Source organism: Heteronotia binoei, chromosome 6 (genome assembly GCF_032191835.1).
Source record: "Heteronotia binoei isolate CCM8104 ecotype False Entrance Well chromosome 6, APGP_CSIRO_Hbin_v1, whole genome shotgun sequence".
NCBI classification, from domain to species: Eukaryota; Metazoa; Chordata; class Lepidosauria; order Squamata; family Gekkonidae; genus Heteronotia; species Heteronotia binoei.
Genome location: NC_083228.1, coordinates 51,136,812 through 51,154,805, shown reverse-complemented (window position 1 = coordinate 51,154,805; position 17,994 = coordinate 51,136,812). Strand labels below are relative to the sequence as shown.

At 40.8% G+C, this 17,994-nt stretch overlaps 1 protein-coding gene across 1 annotated transcript in view; it reads left to right on the top strand.

Annotated features, from left to right (window-relative positions):
* Positions 1-3,079: 3,079 nt before the first annotated feature.
* Positions 3,080-17,994, top strand: part of EDRF1 (erythroid differentiation regulatory factor 1) — a 39,552-nt gene continuing 24,637 nt past the window's right edge. Inside the window, exons 1-7 of the mRNA XM_060241439.1 lie at positions 3,080-3,411; positions 6,914-7,122; positions 7,674-7,740; positions 10,070-10,195; positions 10,632-10,756; positions 13,979-14,138; positions 17,179-17,300. Coding sequence (XP_060097422.1) covers positions 3,298-3,411; positions 6,914-7,122; positions 7,674-7,740; positions 10,070-10,195; positions 10,632-10,756; positions 13,979-14,138; positions 17,179-17,300 — 923 coding nt within the window. The 5' untranslated portion in view covers positions 3,080-3,297. The remainder of the gene's footprint in view (positions 3,412-6,913; positions 7,123-7,673; positions 7,741-10,069; positions 10,196-10,631; positions 10,757-13,978; positions 14,139-17,178; positions 17,301-17,994) is intronic.

Genomic DNA, 17,994 nt, shown 5'->3' with positions numbered 1-17,994 from the left:
ACAGCAGGTGATCTAGCCGGCATGCTAGGTCACAGTGACCTTATCTACAGGGCGGTTTGAGCCAGCTGAAGACAGGTGGAAAGGACCTGCTGAGTCAGCATGACTGTGGACTGCCAGGATTGGCTGATAGAACTATAAATGGACTGTGCTTGCAATGCACAGGTCTCTCTTCGAGAGTATACTTGCTGGCGGAGCACTTTGGTCCTGTGATTAATGTATATCTATGCACTAGTGAGCACGAACTGTATATATTGTAAATACACTGTTTCAGCACTAGCTGCAGGTGTCTGGCTCACTTCTTTACTGGGGCTCACCGTTGAGCACATCACACAGCTCTCTCTGCTAACACCCGCACCGACAAGTAATATACAAATATTTTCTTAAATATCCAAGCTTCTCCAGCAGTGGAAGTCATTTATTGTAGCATTTCCTCTGATTCTGGTTCATATTAAAGCATCTATTCTGATGTTTTTGCTGTAGGTATTTCCTGGAATATGTAGTAAAACTACTTGGATGAACAATTTATTCTGCAAATACATTTTTCAGCTCTTGAAAACAATGATATGATTAACCATACTATTCTTAACATATGCTAACCAAAACTTTGTTTTTTAAAAAAATGAATGAGTTGTTAGGGCCAAAAAAGGCCCAAGGCAAATGAGCTAAAAGGGTGATCAGATCTCTGCCTAAATCAGCTCTGACCAGCAGAATTTTTCCTCTGAAGTGAGGGTGTGTATGTAAAGTGCTGTCAACTTATAACTTATGCTTACTTATGACAAACCCTGCAAAGGGCTTTTAAGGCAGATGTGATAAAGAAGTGATTTACCATTGCCTTCCTCTGCAGTCTTCCTGGTGGTCTCTCTTCCAAGTACCAGCCCTGCACAGCTTCTGAGATCTGATGAGATCAAGCTATACTATACTCCCTTTCCTCACATGGCCTGGGCTGACAAGGTCTCATTTATGTCAGATCTTGCCCTCATTAAAAATGAGTTCAACACCCCTGATCTAGAGAGTCATACTGACCCTTACTTCCTGTGTTTACTCTTCTGCCACTATTCCTTTGAGGTGAACAACTTCCTTCAACTCTTTCTCATACAATGCCCTTCTAGGGTTGCCAATCCCCAGTTGGGAGGCAGGGGTCCCCTGGTTTAGAGGCCCTCCCCCCCTTCAGGGTCATCAGAATGTCTGCTAGGCATGCCATTATACCCTATGGAGAGCGGTTCCAATGGGTATAATGGAGAATCAATCTGTGGTTATCAAAGGCTCGGGGGGGGGGTACTGTTTTTTAGGTAGAGCAAGCTTTGTTTTGGGCAGGAGCTCACAGGAGTGGAGCTCCAGAACCTCTAAAATTTATTGAGCTCTTTCTTTCTCCCCCCCCAACCCCCCCCTTGCTTCTGGGCTCTATTGTTCGGACCCCGTGAGAATTTTGCTGAACTCTTAAGGTTTGACTAACTTTCTAAAATTTTGCCCCACAAAAAATAGGAAAATAGTCAAAACATATAAAGCATACAGCTGGAAATCTTCATCATGCCACTGTGGCCGCATAGGAGAAGTAATTTAAAAAGTATGATGGGAGTAAGATTTTGTTATGACAATTATAATTCAAGAAGCACTTTAAGGTAGATGCCGAGCTAATATAATTTAGTATACCTTCTGGTGATGTCAGAGGTGTGTGCCATACACAAATGAGTTGTGCTAATGAGCTCTGGCACCTCTTTTTCTACAAAATGACCCCTGAGATAGAGGGACCAAATTTTCAGCATAGTATCTGGCGCCTCTCCTCAAAACACCCCCCAAGTTTCAAAAAGATTGGACCAGGGGGTCCAACTCTATGCCCCCCAAAAGGTGCCCCATCCTTCATTATTTTCAAATGGAGGGAAGGCATTTAAAAGAAGGGCAGTCCCTTTAAATGTGATGGCCAGAACTCCCTTTGGAGTTCAGTCTTGACCATCACACCCCTGCTCCTGGCTTCACCTCCAAAGTCCCCAGGTATTTCTTGAGTCAGACCTTGGAACCCTATTGTGTTTCCTCTAAGATGAGTGAGCGTGAGCTTGCTCACAGATTTTTAGCCTCCAGCCCACAGATTTTTGTTTTAGCTCAGGAAGGATGACCCCAGAGCACAATAATTTATGCAGTAGCTCTCAACTTTAATGCCAGTAGCTCACAAAGTAGAATTTTTGCTCACAAGACTGCAGCTTAGAGGGAACATTGACCATCTGCCCTTCAACGGGCATTCGATGAAATTGCTGAGCAGACAGGTTAAGACGGATAAAAGGAAGTACTTCTTCACCCAAAGGGTGATTAACATGTGGAATTCACTGCCACAGGAGGTGGTGGCGGCCACAAGTATAGCCACCTTCAAGATGGGTTTAGATAAAAATATGGAGCACAGGTCCATCAGTGGCTATTAGCCACAGTGTATGTGTGTATATAACATTTTTTGCCACTGTGTGACACAGAGTGTTGGACTTGATGGGCCGCTGGCCTGATCCAACATGGCTTCTCTTATGTTCTTATGTTCAACCTACAGGCACCAGGAGGGACCTGCTGTCCACTCTTGGCAGCATGAGGCAGATGTCCTTCTTGCTATCTGCTTCCGTTCTTACTAGTTATTACTCTATCCTGTCTCTACTTTTTCCTATCTAAAATGTACTTCTCAAATAAAGAGTATTTATCCTTTAAACTCTTAGATATATTAGAAGAAATTATAAATGCTGACCTGAATTAACTTTATTATACAGTTTTTAACCCCCACCCCCCTTCTGAATGGCCTGTGGGCTATAAATTTAATGTTTGAATGCTCTTCTAAATTAAACGCGATGAGAAAACCAGCACAGCAAAGAAGACAGAACGGGGTAGAGCTTCTCGCCTCACTGTGCAAACATTTCTCTTTTGCACTGCTTTTTAAAATGTACAGGTCAAAGCTAGATCCCACCACCTACAGACTGAGGGCTCCTCCACTTCGTAAACGAGGCCTTTGGAGCAACTAAATCTTATTTCCGTCTCCACACTCAGCCACTGGTGCTCTCTGCCTTCTATATTTGTTGCAGCTGGTTTCAAACCGATCTCGCGAGAGTTCAGCAACATTCTCGCGAGCTTGCCGGGTTCAGCTCTGTGAGGAATGCAATGCCGAGCCAAAAGCCGCACAGTGGCGGCAGTGAGGGGGCGGAGCCTATGCGTGTGTATTTGCTTCGGGCGCTTTCCGGTTGTTTCTAGACGGCGGAACCTCTTCATCTTGGGTAAAGCTCTCTATTTCCGGTTGCTCCGCCGGTCCTCGCTGAGAGTCGCGGGAGAGAAATGGGGGACGCTCGGGCAGCTGGGGCCGAACTGAGCGGCGCTCAGGGAATCGACCCGGTAACACCGGAGCCTGACCCAGCATCGATGACGGGAGAACGAGAGGAGCCCAAGCAGGTACCTCAGCCGCGCAACTAAGTTTCACACCCACTTTTCTGATCCTTTCCGGGACTTTCGGTGAAAGGACAGTTCACATACGGTGGTGCCTGCGTGATGCTTGCCCTGATACAGCCTGCGCGGAAGAGACTGTGGTAACGTGTGAACCCGACGCTGACAAAAGCGTTTAGTTACAGCCTGGTTCCTAGAGACTGGTTTCTGTCAGCAGCTGGTGGGAAGTGAGAGGAAAGGGCCGATTGCACCGCTGTGAGAGTAAACCGTATCGGTGGCGTTATCGAATTCCCCTTCCCATTTTTATTTTCTCCATGTTGTTTTTTCCTTTTAACTTTACTGTCGCCAGCTGCAGAGAAGGAGAAGAAGAGACATTTTGCTGTGACTGGCATCCGGTGGTCACATCAATGTTCATAGGATATATATCCTATACCAGGGGTGGCCAAACTGTGCCTTGGGAGTCACATGTGGCTCTTTCACACATATTGTATGGCTCTCAAAGCCCCCACCACACCATTGCCCAGCTTGGAGAAGACTTTTGTCTCTTTAAATCATTTGGCCAGGCCAAGCCAGCGGGTGGCTTGGAGAATATAGTTAAAGTTGCTTTCTTTCCACCTCTCCCTCCCATATATTTGCCTGCCTGTCTTGCAGCTCTCAGACATCTGACTTTATTCTATGTGGCTCTTACATTAAGCAAGTTTGGCAACCCCTGTCCTATACTAAGGTTGTTTTTAGGTCTTTGCTCCTCCCCCTGTCATACCTCTAATGATACACAATGATCCTTAAAGTATATGCATTGATATTTTTTTCTCTTCCACAATGATGGAGATGTGTTTGGGTCCTACAAAATAATCCTGAGGACATATCTGTATTCACTATTGAAATAGCCATACGAGTGCATCAGAAATCCTACCCAAATGGCTGCAAATGATTTTCTCTTTCCTGTTGGTCAGATAAGCATCTTGAGCATAGTGACTAGAGGTATCGCCCTAACCTGGATAGCCTAGGCTAGCTTGATCTGTTCAGATTGCTGAAGCTAAGTGCAAGGTCAGCCCTGGTTAGTATTTGGATGGGAGACTAACAAAGAAGATAAGGGAAGCTGCACAGAGGCAGGCAATGGCAAATCACCTCTGAACATCTCTTGCCTTATGGTGATCTCTGTCGGGTCAACCATAAACTGGCTGGGACTTGATGACAAAAAAAACATCTCTAGATGTGACAAAGTAGCTTCAAGGGTACAGTTATTCCTTGAAATGTTTTAATTGCTTATGTAATTTGTGGATGAAGTGGCCCATAGCAGATACTCATCCTGGAAAAGAGGGGAGCATGTGTCTTGCCAGGGATATGGTTGTGATTTTCCCACTGTAGTGCACTTCAGATTAAGCTGATTAATAGGATAAAGTAATCTGTAAATTTAGCAGCAAGGATGTGACATGTCTTTCTGAACTAGGAAAGTATAATGAGTGCGTTGTACTTCACCAGTGTGCAGGGACTTCAACAGTTCATGTTTTGTGGGGAATGTGTTTACAATGCAGGAAACTCTGTAGAATGAAAACACCATCTTCATTCTCTGTGGTGCTTTGTATAATTTCTCATTAGGTACAAAAGATCAAGGGATTTCTCCAGAGTGTGTATCTTCTTTGAGAGGAAGCTGTTGAGAGAGAACACTTCGTATGATTCTTGGTGCTCTGGAGAGTCCATGTGACATTAACATACAAGGGTGGTGTGGGGTAGTTCTTATCACAGTTGAATATATGCACTCCTATTTGGGTATGAAATAACAGAAGGTATTTCAGTGAGGAAAATGGCTGAGGTGGAGCAATTCAGTTTGCTTCTCTCCTCCCCCCCCTCACCCACCAGCAAGGATTTGGGTTGCATCTAGCAAAAGTGCAATCAAGTTACAGCTAACTTATGGTGACCCCTTGAGGTTATAAAGGCAAGATATATTCAAAGGTGCAATTGCCTGCCACCATGTTATGACCCTGGTATTCTTTGGAGGTCTTCTTTCCAAATACTAGCCAGGGCTGCCCTGCTTAGCTTCCAAGATCTGACAAGACCGCGCTAGCCTAGGCGATCCAGGAAAGGGTGGTGCTGAATTTTCTTGACTAAAGCCTTGTAAAAACTCAGCTATCAAAACTATTGCCATTTTGAGGATGCTGTTGCCATGGCCACCAAACCATGGAAGTACCTGTAACCACAGCTACAGATAAAATTGGGAAATGCTATTCTAGCGCATTCTTATAGATAACATCTGATGCATCATGTCTACCTTTCTTGACAATGAACTGCTTTCAAATGTTGCCTCAGCATTTGGTGATAGATTTATGATTTGAGTCCAGTGATATCTTAAGATACCAAAGAGATTTTCAGGGTATAAGCTTTGAAGAGTCAAAGCTCCCTTTGTCAGTCTGCTACTGTACTCAAATCTAACTGTTCTACTGTAGACAAATACAGCTACTCTTTGAAACTAGACTCTAGAGAACACCTACTCGTATTCCCCAGCAAATTCTTCTGAAGACTGTTTCTACATTGCTATACTTTATGTGTGCTTTTAGAAAAGTCTCAGTTGGCCTGTGTCAGAGGGTACTTTCAGAGCATCTTTGGAAAATTACTACACAGGGCATATGCTACAACTGAAGATCATGGGGCTGGATCCTACCAGCTTTTTGCTGGCACAAGAAACTGGAGAGGACAACCTCATTTCCTATCATCCTGTGTGGCTTTTTGTACATGTGGGTCCCATATTCCAAATATGGTCAAGGTGGTCAAAAGGAAGAAGAGACTGGATTTATACCCTGCCATTCACTTCCCAAAGGAGTCTCAGAGCAGTTTATAATCTCCTTTTCCTTCCCTTCCCCACAACAGACATCCTGTGAGGTAGGTGGAGCGGAGAGAGCTCTAACAGAAACTACTCTTGAGAGGAACAGCTCTGTGAGAACTTGTGACTGACTCAAGGTCACATCAGCAGACCTGGTTCTCCCAGATAAAAGTCTGCACACTTTACCAGCACACGAATCTCTCTCTCTCTCTCTGCTGCTTACTCCAGTGGAAAAGCTGGTAGGCTCCAGCCAAAGGATCCAGATTGTATGCAACAGACCTGCTTGGTTGACGCTCATTAAAAAAGGCTGCTAGGTTTATCTAAGCTGGCACATAGATTGATGTGTAGGTTCCTCTTCCACAGTTCTACCTATGCTCTTGGATTATTAGGTGAAGTTGTTGGATACATGAAATGTTGATTTGTATCAGTGGATTTCTACTTGGATGTTCAGATCTGCCATGTAAACCATACTGTACTATGTCTTGGTGTGTTGGTTGTACTCTGCTGGAACAAACCAGTGATACTTGATTCTGTGGTGTCAAAATTGCATTGTATTTTTACAATATGTTGTATTTTTAGTGTTTTACTTTGATGGAAGTTACTGACAGAGAGCGTATAATGGTATCTGTGACCAGGAGTTATTGAATTAGCACTACTTAACTATTAAACTCTTCATTGTTTTATGCAAACTAGGGATCTATCTTATTTCTTGGAGGCAATGAAATAAAAAGCTGTGCTGTGGTAAAATATTCATCTGCTCCACCACAAGCAGCATTTGCCCGTCTCCAAGAGAAGACTGACCTAAAACTGCCCCCTGCGAACTGGTTACGAGAAAGTGCCAAATTGGGACCAGCAGGGGCAACTATTCTTGGTAACAGCAAGAAAAGCAAACCATTTTCCAGGTATATATTGTGAATCCTATTTATTCCCACTACCGTTGTTTATGTAGTGTCATCAGTGTGCATGGTTCAGAAAGGGAGGGAAGAACAGAAGTCCATGCTTGAGGAGTTTACTTTAAATTTGACATGGAGGATGGGAGAGAAGTCGAAATAAATAATGGGGGAAGAATATGCTTTCATTCTACTTGCAGTTGCTTAGTTTTAGGGTTGTCATAGGACTTGCATATTTCTACATTTTTGAAGTAATTTTGCCTTCTGGAAACATCTAGTTCTTGTACAGGTTTTAAACTTGTCAGGTCACTAATCGTTCATGAAAATTTTGAGGTAACATCCATGTGGAAAGTTTGCTATGGGCATAATTGGTAAAGCAAAGTATTTTGAAAGGCCCTGCTGTCTATATTGTTTCCTGGCATGTATTGGGAGAGTAGTTTAGGTGACTTGGTGTGTAACCAAATTCTATTCTTAGAAAATAATTTAATTTAAAATTTCAGCGAAATAGTAGGTGGTTGTTTTGAATATTGTCCTTAATATAATTTAGTGTTGTTTTTTTATAGCTTTGGCATGGCATATGAATTTATTGACTCAATTGGAAACGATGTGGATGTTGTATCTGATTCTGAGGTATGTGTATTTTGCACTAATATAATGCAAGGTATGTCTGATAGTAATTAGCTTTAATTTCATAAAGTCATCCTTTTGTTTTAAGAAAGTTTTTTGCTGAACAGCCATAATGAAATAATTTTGAGAATTGTGTTTAATTTCATTAGGTTTACCTTTGAGAGTTTTAGCTTTTGTCTGAGATTATTCATATATAACTGTGGTTACCATGTATTTCTGTGATATAATAATGATTGTGCTTGCCTTGTATTTTTGTGAAATAATATTGAAGTACTTCAAAAGAACGGTGAAGTGCTTTCTACATAATTGAACAGATAAGCAAAATCTAAAACAATGCACAATGTTTGGTACAGTAAACTATATGCATGGCTAAATTTTTTATAAACTACTTTATAGTAGGCATCATACCGTAAGAATAGTTTTAAGTAGTTTGTGTATTTCTGAAATGAGAAACTCCATCCCAGTATACTGTCTGACTTTTCTCACAGTGTGTGAGCACTGTTTTAAATGGTGTGGCCTCTGAAAGAGTAGATATTGGAGGGAAGCACTTTACTAGTCTTGGTTCTGAGATGCTTTCTTAGATTGACGAATACAATTAGCTGAAATTAGGAACGGGCATGAACTGGCTCACAAACTAAAGTTCATGATAAACTTTGATACAGTTCATGGTGGTTCATGAAGAGTAGAAAATGGGTTTAAATGACTCTGAGCGTTCTGCTCTTCATAACCAACAGCTGAGTGGCGGGAAGCGCAGCTGTTAGGGGAGCAGCTCTGAAGGGTATAAATGGCTCCAAACTAGCAGAAATCTGGAAGTGAAATGCCTCCCAGGGGTCATCTCCCCCCGCCCCCCACTGGCCTTGGAAACTGCAGGAGGTACTTCACCTACAGTTTCTGCAGCTAGCGGAAAGGAGAGAGTGAAGTGCCCCCTGGGAGGGACTTCACACACACACACACACACACACACACACACACACACACACACTCCATATTTAAACCCTCTGGTTTGCTCCCTGCTGCTTTGAAGTGGTGGGGAGCAAAACCAGAGGGTTAAATGGCTAAGTTTTGCTTCCCACTTGAAACGGTGGGGAGCAAATCTGGAGAGTTAAATATCTGGGAGCCATTCAAACTCTCCCAACCTTCCCGCTGCCTTTGCAGGGAGCAGAAAGCAGGGAGTTGAAATAGGTCACAAATCTATATGAACAAGTTTGGTTTGTGAACCAGCATATCGATTTGTTTAAGTTCATGGTTCAGTCACAAACTGAAATGCAAAAATGTGGTCCATGCCCATCCATAATTGAAATAGTGCCTTGAATTACTATACATAATTGCATCTTCAAATAAGATTTTTTTTCATCACAGGAAAAAAAATTAGAATGCAATTTTTTCAACTGCCCTGCTGGGAGCACTTCATTCTCCCCCGTATTTAACCCTGTGGTTTGCTTCCTGATGCTTCAAAGCAGGGGGGAGCAAAACCAGAGGGGTTAAATGGTTCAGTTTTGCCCCCCCCCCCCCACTTTCACACAACTGAGGTTGTGGCAGAAACAAAGTGTTCCAGTCTGATGTTTTGCATTATGGCCTAGTCATCTCATAGCCAGAAAAGAAAAAAAAATAGGAAACAAAAGTAGAAAATAGAAAACAGTAGTGTTTAGGAAGCAAACTTAAACAGATGTTCTCGGAATCCTGTTCAAGTCTATTCATAGGGGTTGACTCCCAGGAAAATATTCTTATTAGCTAATTAAGGATGTTCCTTGCCTTTCCTTTTGGCTCAAGATGGTTGAGGATTGGACTGTAAAGCAACTACAAATAATGTACTCCATTTTCAGGTGTCACATCACACATGGCTTATGTTAGTCACAAGTTTACAAGCTGAAATCGTGGTTTCTAAAGGATCAGGCAAACTAGCTTAGAGTGCTTGTCTGCATTCATTTTCTGCTTGTTCAGCTCTCTAGATTCTGGGTTCAGTGGCGTCTGGTACTATAATTTCAGTTTGTCAATTGAGACATAATATCAGACCTGACTTGCAAACCCAGTTGATCATGTCTTCTTGTTCTAATTTGTTGCTTGATTACAAACCATGGTTTGCCAATTCAGTTATTGCTTCAGTTAAAGCATCATCACAGAGTTTCCTTAACCATCCTTTGAGATCATGTGGTGAAACAATTGGAACAGTGAATTAGGACTGTTGGGAATACTAGAATCTAAACCATGGTTTCCTTAAAGTGACTCCTGCTTAGAAGGATTACAGTTCACTTTGACCCTCATTGAACTTTTGTTTTGAAATCACCCTAAGCTTCTAAAAGAAACAGAAAGGTCTTGCTCTCTTACTCTGCAGAACATTAAAAAGCTGCTTAAGATTCCTTACAGCAAATCGCATGTCAGTATGGCTGTACATCGGATTGGGAGAACTCTTTTATTGGATGACCTTGATATTCAAGAGCTCTTTATGAGATCATCACAGGTGATAAATTTGTTGAAGTTATTCAAATAATGTATTTGGTCATGAGCTATTCTTGTTCCATATGTCCAATCTTTCCCAAGAACAGTAGTTTTGAGGAGCATGACATGTTCTGCTATTGAGACTGCTGTCTAGTACTGTTACCATAGCAAGGTATATATTGGCTAATGATGCTGTTAAAGAGCATTCGTAGTTTTAATTTTGGTACTGCCTGATTGTTTTATGAACAGTTTTCATAAGATGGAATGTAAACTATCATTGTCAGGAGTGATTTAATTGATTATATGTTAAAACAATTTATTTCATTAGATGTCACATTTTTATAACTGGAACAGTTTAAACAGTATTAAATGAATTAATGTGCATCTGAGTCATTTTCTATCATAAATTAAAGCACTTCATTCTTATAATATTAATTGTATGCTTATTTATAATACAGACTGGAGACTGGACGTGGTTAAAAGAATTCTACCAGAGACTGATAGATCAGAAGTGGCAAAGAAAGAAGAAGAGCAAAGAACACTGGTACCAGAAAGCTATACTTTCCAAATTCCTGTATTACAGGTATTTTGTGATTTTTACATAAGTTCTGGTCTAGTATATTGAGTTAAAATTAGTCAGTCTGCTACTTTCTTTGATAAATATATAAATCTACATTCTAAGGGGAAAAATATGGTTTTAATTTTTCAAAGTGCCTCAGGACCCACCCACCCCCTCTGTAGGGGGCTGTAAGTGACTGACATGGCTATCCATCTAGAATTTGACCCCCTATGAATTTTTCTTGAATATTGGCACTAATACAGAGAAGGTCCATGTTCCTGTATGCTTACACAAACAAATCTTTGTGCATCACAAACCACTTCTCCAAAGAGCAGTGGTTCCCCAGTCTTCAGTGGAAGTATTTTTTTTTTGTGGGAACGAAAAAGAACAATCTGGCATGTAAGCAGTGCTTTGGATCCTGGACACAATACTGAATACAAGTACTTTTGAAAAGCTGGCATAACATTATTTTTGTTACATTATTCTTCTAAGAGACAGCTGCAGGAGCTGGAAATGTTGACTTAAGCTTGTGCTGTATTTTGCAGCAAAATAGGCATGCTGGTGAGCTGTGTTGTTCATGAATCACATGCAGTGGTAGTGGAAAACTTGCTCGAACAATGGACCTATGTTGTAAATGGATATCAGAACTGACCTGATCCATGGGCAGAGTCAGATTTCTGTGAACATGTTGCCCTTCTGACTTGTTTATTTGACTTAGAACTTTTTCAAACCTCTTTCTAGCACTAAATGCTCTTGAAGTGAGGTACACACTAGAAATGAAACAATAACCTCAATTAACAAAACTTACAGAAAGCCTGAGTAACTGAAACTATCTCAAACATTACTTTCTAGACACAGTAGCTACCATAGGCTTGAATAAAAAGACGGAAGGTCCTGGGTCTGCCAGACTGTATCAAGTAACAGGTTACATGGTTAAGGAGCAGTTTCCCAAAATGCCTGTTCCTCTGTGACCATCTTGCTAGCATGAGATTAAAGCAGTTTCATTGATTAATCTTATTGAGCCCAAAGGTAGATATGGGAGAAAGCACTTATTCAGATATACTGGGGGCAGTGTTGGATCCTGTGTAAGCAAAAGTATGCTGTGCTTGGATGAAGTTTATTTGGCCTCTTGATGTTCCAACACTGTACATCCCACTGAGCATGTGATTGTCTCCATGGCCTGTGAACAGATAATTACTGCTACCAAAAAGCAACATTCTTCTTCTTTCCTGCCTTCCCCTATGTTACCTCTGAAACAGAGGTCACTGTACTCCAAGATGATGGTAGTGATAATATTTTATGCAGGAAGGAAAATGACAGCACACAGTTGTATATGTATGTAGCTTGTTTTGTTCATGAAGATTGCTGGTCAGGGCCAACATGCATAATTGTTGACTAAAACCGATGGCATTAGAGTGCAAGAGTTTAGCTTCCTGTTCTGGATACAGCTTTTGTGATATAAAATGGGAGAGAAAGCAATCACATATAAAAATTGACTACTTTCTGACATCACATGTAACTGCAGTTAACAAAAGATGTGTAGAAACCTGACTTGTTGCTGATCTTGCACATGTGTGCTTCCCTGTTCTTATATCACAAATTGCTGTGAAACATTACCTCTACTTACCTATTATATATGTGCTTATAGATCAGGAGTGGGCGAATTTGCTTAATGTAAGAGCCATATAGAATAAAGTCAGATGTTTGAGAGCTACAGGACAGGGACGTTTGAGAGCTGCAAGACAGGGAGGGAGGGAAATAGATGGGGAAGGGAAGAGAGGTGGAAAGAAAGCAATTCTGGCTGGCTTGACTTGGAGAAGTGATTTAAAGAGATAAATTCCTTCTCCAAGCTGGCTGATGGGACAGCAGGGGCTTTAGGAGCCACACAATATGTGTAAGAGAGCCACATGTAGCTCCCATTTGGCTACCCTGGTTACAGATCATGGGTAACTAGAGTTAATAGAATCAGGTGGGCAGCCATGCTGGTCTTAAGCAGTAGAACAAATGTGGAGTCCAGTGGCACTTTTAAGATCAACAAAAGTTTAATCAAAGTATGAGCTTTTGTGTGCAGGAAATACATAGAAAAGGAAATTTATTTTTGATTTGATTTATATCCTTCCTTCCTCTGCAGGTAGGCTTGGAACAGATCACAACAGGTCATTTTACTGTAAAACCAATATTAAAATATAAAAATTAATTCCAGTTTAAAACCAATTCAGAATATCTGCCTACATATCTATCTATATATCTATGAAACGTTAATTTCCATTTGTATGTATCTGAAGAAATGTTCCTCATACCTTAAATAAACTTGTAACTTTTGTTGGTCTTAAAGGTGCCACTGCACTCAATTTGTTCAGCTAGAGTTCATGCTTAACTGTGATTCTAGATGGGGATTCTTGGCATATGTGCCCTGAAGATCATTAAGATCTGGTTTGTAACATCTGGCCTGAAGGACATCCGACTTGCCTCAACCAGGACCAGGGCTTTTTTGGCCTTGGCTCTGGCCTGGTGGAATCAGCTCCCCACAGAGATCTGGGCCTTTACTGATTTGTTACCTTTTCATAGGGCCTGTAAAACAGAGCTATTCCACCTGGCCTTTGGTTGAGGCAATGGGTGTCCTATCCTATCAGCTGTCCTTCTTTGATCCAATACAATCTTATTGCTATACCATCACCTATTGTATTTTTAGACCATCAGTACACTGAATTGTAGAATGTGCCCAACTGAAACCGCCAACTATGGTCCATAACTTGCCTATTTGTTGTACTGCCTCATATTGTTTTGATTTTAATTTAAGTTTTAATTGTTTTATCTAAGTTGTCATCTGCCCTGAGCCCATTTTGGGAATAGGTGGAATATAAATTTACTAACTAAATAAATAAAATAAGAGGAAAGAGGCTTAGGCACAAGTATGTTAACGAACTATGTTCATGCACATCTTTTCTTAATTTATGGTTACATGTGATGCCTGAACGCAGCAACTGAAAGATTACCAGGGAAGAACCTGGTTGTACAATAATCTGACTTTATACAAATATACAAGGATTTGGGGAAGCCAAAAGCCCTACTCTTGAGTATATATACCAGGAGTCTGCTTCTTGGAATTGTAACATGTGTTGGAAAATAAGTTCTGGAGAGAGTTGCAGCTGTTAATTGATTTAATAGTTAAGACAGAACTAATATTCATCACATTAAACTGTAGGATTTGGTGAGAGATTCTGATTAACATTTCTGCTTTGTCAGCATTAATGGTGATGGAGCTCCTCAGCCTGTTCCTAACCCTGAAGAGCAGCATCAAGAAGAGACAGCTGAAGATGAAGTTGATGAAGCTGGAAGAGTTTCTTGGCCAGCCCCTTTTGAAATGCCTTCCTCACTGTCTGAAGATGCAAGTGCTTCTAATCAGGTTATTGTAGTCACCATTTTACATAATGTTTACTTGCAGATGTCCTTACAAATGTGGTGACATGCTAGAAAGAGAAAAGTGCTGAAATGCTTGATATGATATAGCAAAGTGATTAAGAGAATTAACTGAACTGTGGAGTTTTTGGTTCAAAATTCATCTTTTGGCATGAATTTTTACACCTTTCCCCATCTGCAGTGTGGCAATAATACTTGCTATAGTGCTGTTATGATTACTGAGAATTGTAGCTGATGGGAGTTGTAGGCAAAAAACATCTGGAGAGCTACCGTTGGCCACCCCTGGTGTAAGGTATGGAAAGTGGCCTACTAATACAAAGACCTGGGTCTTAAGCTGCTTTTCCCTAGTGCCATGTCCTTGTGCTCACAGAACAAGGGGAGGATAATTTTGCAGATTCCACATCACTGCATTGCACCCTGTCTGTGATTTAATCCCTCTCATATTCCTAGGGTCCACTGATCTACAGGGGAACATCTTTTGGGTTCATACTTAATGCAGTGGTAGGTGAGTGGCAGAAATGCTGCATAGGATCCAAGCCTAAACAATATTATTAATGGTTCTAATTTTTTCATGAAATATACTTGGGTTTTGTTTGAATGGACACACAGATGTTTTAGTTTTTCATCTGTGTAGCACTCCTTGAAGTCAGGGGAATGTTGTATCTGGAGTCCATGAGGAGGTTTTTGAAACCATAAGCCCAGTCACTGCTTCTTTAAGCAGTTCTTTTAATAGTCATAACAACCCCCCCCCCCTGAAGATGTGGTTCAGCCCACCCACTGCAGGGTTACACTGTATTACACTGGAGAAGAGCCACTCTGCTCCCACCTGCTTCTCTTCAGCTTTCTTCTCCTGCTGGCCTCTTCCCATTTCCCTTTCCTCCCTTCTTATATCCCCAGCTTCAATTAAGCCTAGCTCTCTTCCCCTCTTTTCCCTGCCTTGTCTCACAATACCTGGGCCTAGAGAGTTGTTGCAAAGTCTGCCCTGTTGTGGAGGCTACTGCAACTTTTTGCCCTTATTCCCATCCTGCTTCACCCAGGTGAGTCCTGCTTCTAGACAAGGAACTGCCCAACCCTGTCAGGGAGCTTGTTTCTGGGTAGCCTGCCACAATCGGTAGCTGATATTTTGGCAGGGATTTATTGACATAATTTCCAGAACTAATATTTAATTTATGATTGGGTTCTAAAGTATTTCATAAAGTTCTGAATCTACATAATTTGTGAATGATGAATGATCTTCTGTTCACATGGAAAACAACAGTATGAGAGAAGGCATGCAAAACTTGGACTCCTAAGACATTAAGGAAGTTCTTTGAATTATTCAGGACACATAATGACACCTTGTTATAAAATGACCTGATTATACAAAGCCATTGTTCTGACAAGCTCTTTCTGTTTCATCGCCAATCTACTTAACACCTTTTCTCAAGTCTTAAGCAATTTTTCCCCACTCATGTGGGTTTTTTAAAAAAAACTTTGGACTGAAAGCTGTATCTCTTCATTTCCCCCTCTATTTTGTGCCTTCCGGTGCTCATTTGCTGGCTAGCAGTTATCACCCCACTTTATGTTCCTTACCAAGACCCTATTTAACAATGTTGTCACACTTCTGTCTCCTGGCTCTTTTCTGATCTGTCAAAACCATTAATTTGTCAGTCCTTGTCATTTCCTTTTATTTCCAGTAGATTAAATGAGCTTTGAATAGAAAGTGCGTTGCATGTGCATCACCAGAACCACTGGTGGTGCTAAGTAAATTCATACTAAGACAGCTCTATGCTCCTGTTAACAGGTGCTGTGAGTTATGAGAATGAAAAGTTCATTAAGTAGAGATGATAACTGCAAGTGGTCACTTGAAGAATTTATAATACTGTTATATGTTTTGGTTTTTTTGCTTTCCATACAATATACCATTTTGCTGAAACTAAAAACTGCTTAGCCAGTAGTGCTGTGTTTGTAGCTGGGTATTTGCATAACATTCTTCTCTGGGTAGACCAACATCATTGCAGCAGGAAAAAAAATTGCCCCAGAAATTAGATGATTTTATATTAAGTTTTTAAAATGCTACACTTTAGCTGCGAGCCTAGATGAAAATTGGTAACTTGCAATAGCATAAAGGAATCCCAAGGATGAATTGCTGTATACTTTAATTCATATTGGTTTGCACCTCAGATGCTGGATTGCCAGGCTGAGGCTCTGAAGCTCATAAAGGGGCAGTGTGCTGCCACTCCATGCAATATCCATTCTTAGCATAAGCAGTACAAAATATACAATGCAATTGTTAGCGTGCCTACTCAGAATCCTACAGAAATCTGCTCAATGGGACTTACTCCCAGGGAAGTGTTTTTAGGATTGCTCTGAAAATCTCATAAATAATCAAATCACTATTCCTTACAGAATTTAACAGAAAACTGTTTTCAGAGTTAGGTTGCTTCTGGATTCAGCAGTCATAGAAGATTTGCAAGGCCTTATTATGTAATTGTAATATATTTAAGTAGTGATGGGTTAAGGAAAATTCTCGTGCCCATGTCAAAAAAACTGAAATAGGTGTATGTCTTCAGTGCACAAGTGATTACTGTTCAGATTTGCAGAGTACATGCTTTATTTAAACTGACATTTAATGTCCACAGTAGAATCACTTCTTGATATCCTTGTGCTTTTCACAGGGAAGTGTGCCTCTTGAACCCTCATATGTAGTGGGGCATGTGGCCTCTGCCCCCAAAGAACAAAACCTAGCTACTTTGTTCAATGACGGGGAAAGGAGTCAGGTATGGTTTTATGTGGCAACCGAGCTAAGAAGTTTAATCCCCTTACTCAGTTTGATCTATAGTGCAGCTCAGAGGGGGGGAAAATTACTTCTATAAGTTGCTTTGTGGCCTTTGTGAGTGTGTAGCATAGTTTTCATGTGTCAAACTTTATTTGCTTTTCTTCTCTTTTGCTTTCTTGTAGTATATCTGCAGGCTGTGTTGTACTCTCCTTGTTAAAGACATGTAGGATTTACAAACATGTTTCATATTTTTCTTTTAAATGTAAAGGGCCTTAAAAATGACTTTGTTCGGAACATTTTGTGGACATTTGAAGATATTCACATGTTGGTTGGATCAAATATGCCTATATTTGGAGGAGGAAGATACCCTGCTGTGAGCTTGCGTCTCAGGTGAATTTCTAGGTATTTAAAAAGTGCTGTGAAAAAGAAAAATGGCAGATAAGGATATATATGCTGTACACACACACACACACACACAAAATTCATTGTTGAACACTTCCTTGAGACTAATCCCACCCCTCCGAGTTGAAGGAAGTGTTCCTCTATTGAAGATACAACATATTTTCAAAAGATGGATTAATTTGTGTTTTTCAGCCTATATCTAGCATAGTGATAAAACATGGTTTTGTGCATTAGGAATATTGGTAAAAAGATGAACATTGCCATTTTTTTGCCATATTTTTGTAATCTGAGGAAGCTGCTGGATTCCTTTAGAAATCATTCAACAAGTTTAAGCAGCTCACACTGATCTATGAGAACCAAATACTTTGATAAAGATAAGGGCCTTGATCTGAATTTGAATTGCCTGTTTGCTGAAAGCAAATAATAGCAGTTCTTCCCTACCTTTCATTGGTGTTATGTAAATGAAAAGGTTAAATCAGGCAATGTTATCATAGGGGAATTATAAAAGTCCTTTCTATAACTTCCAGGAATTTGTATTGTAGAAAGCAGCTCTTATTGAGAAGCATTGGGTTTTCTAGCCTCCATCTGTCTATCCTCATCCCTAGTTTCCAGCATACCAACTAATGTAACTTGTCCATTCCATAAGCTTGGGGCTTAATTTGGGAACTAAGGTGGGGATCCT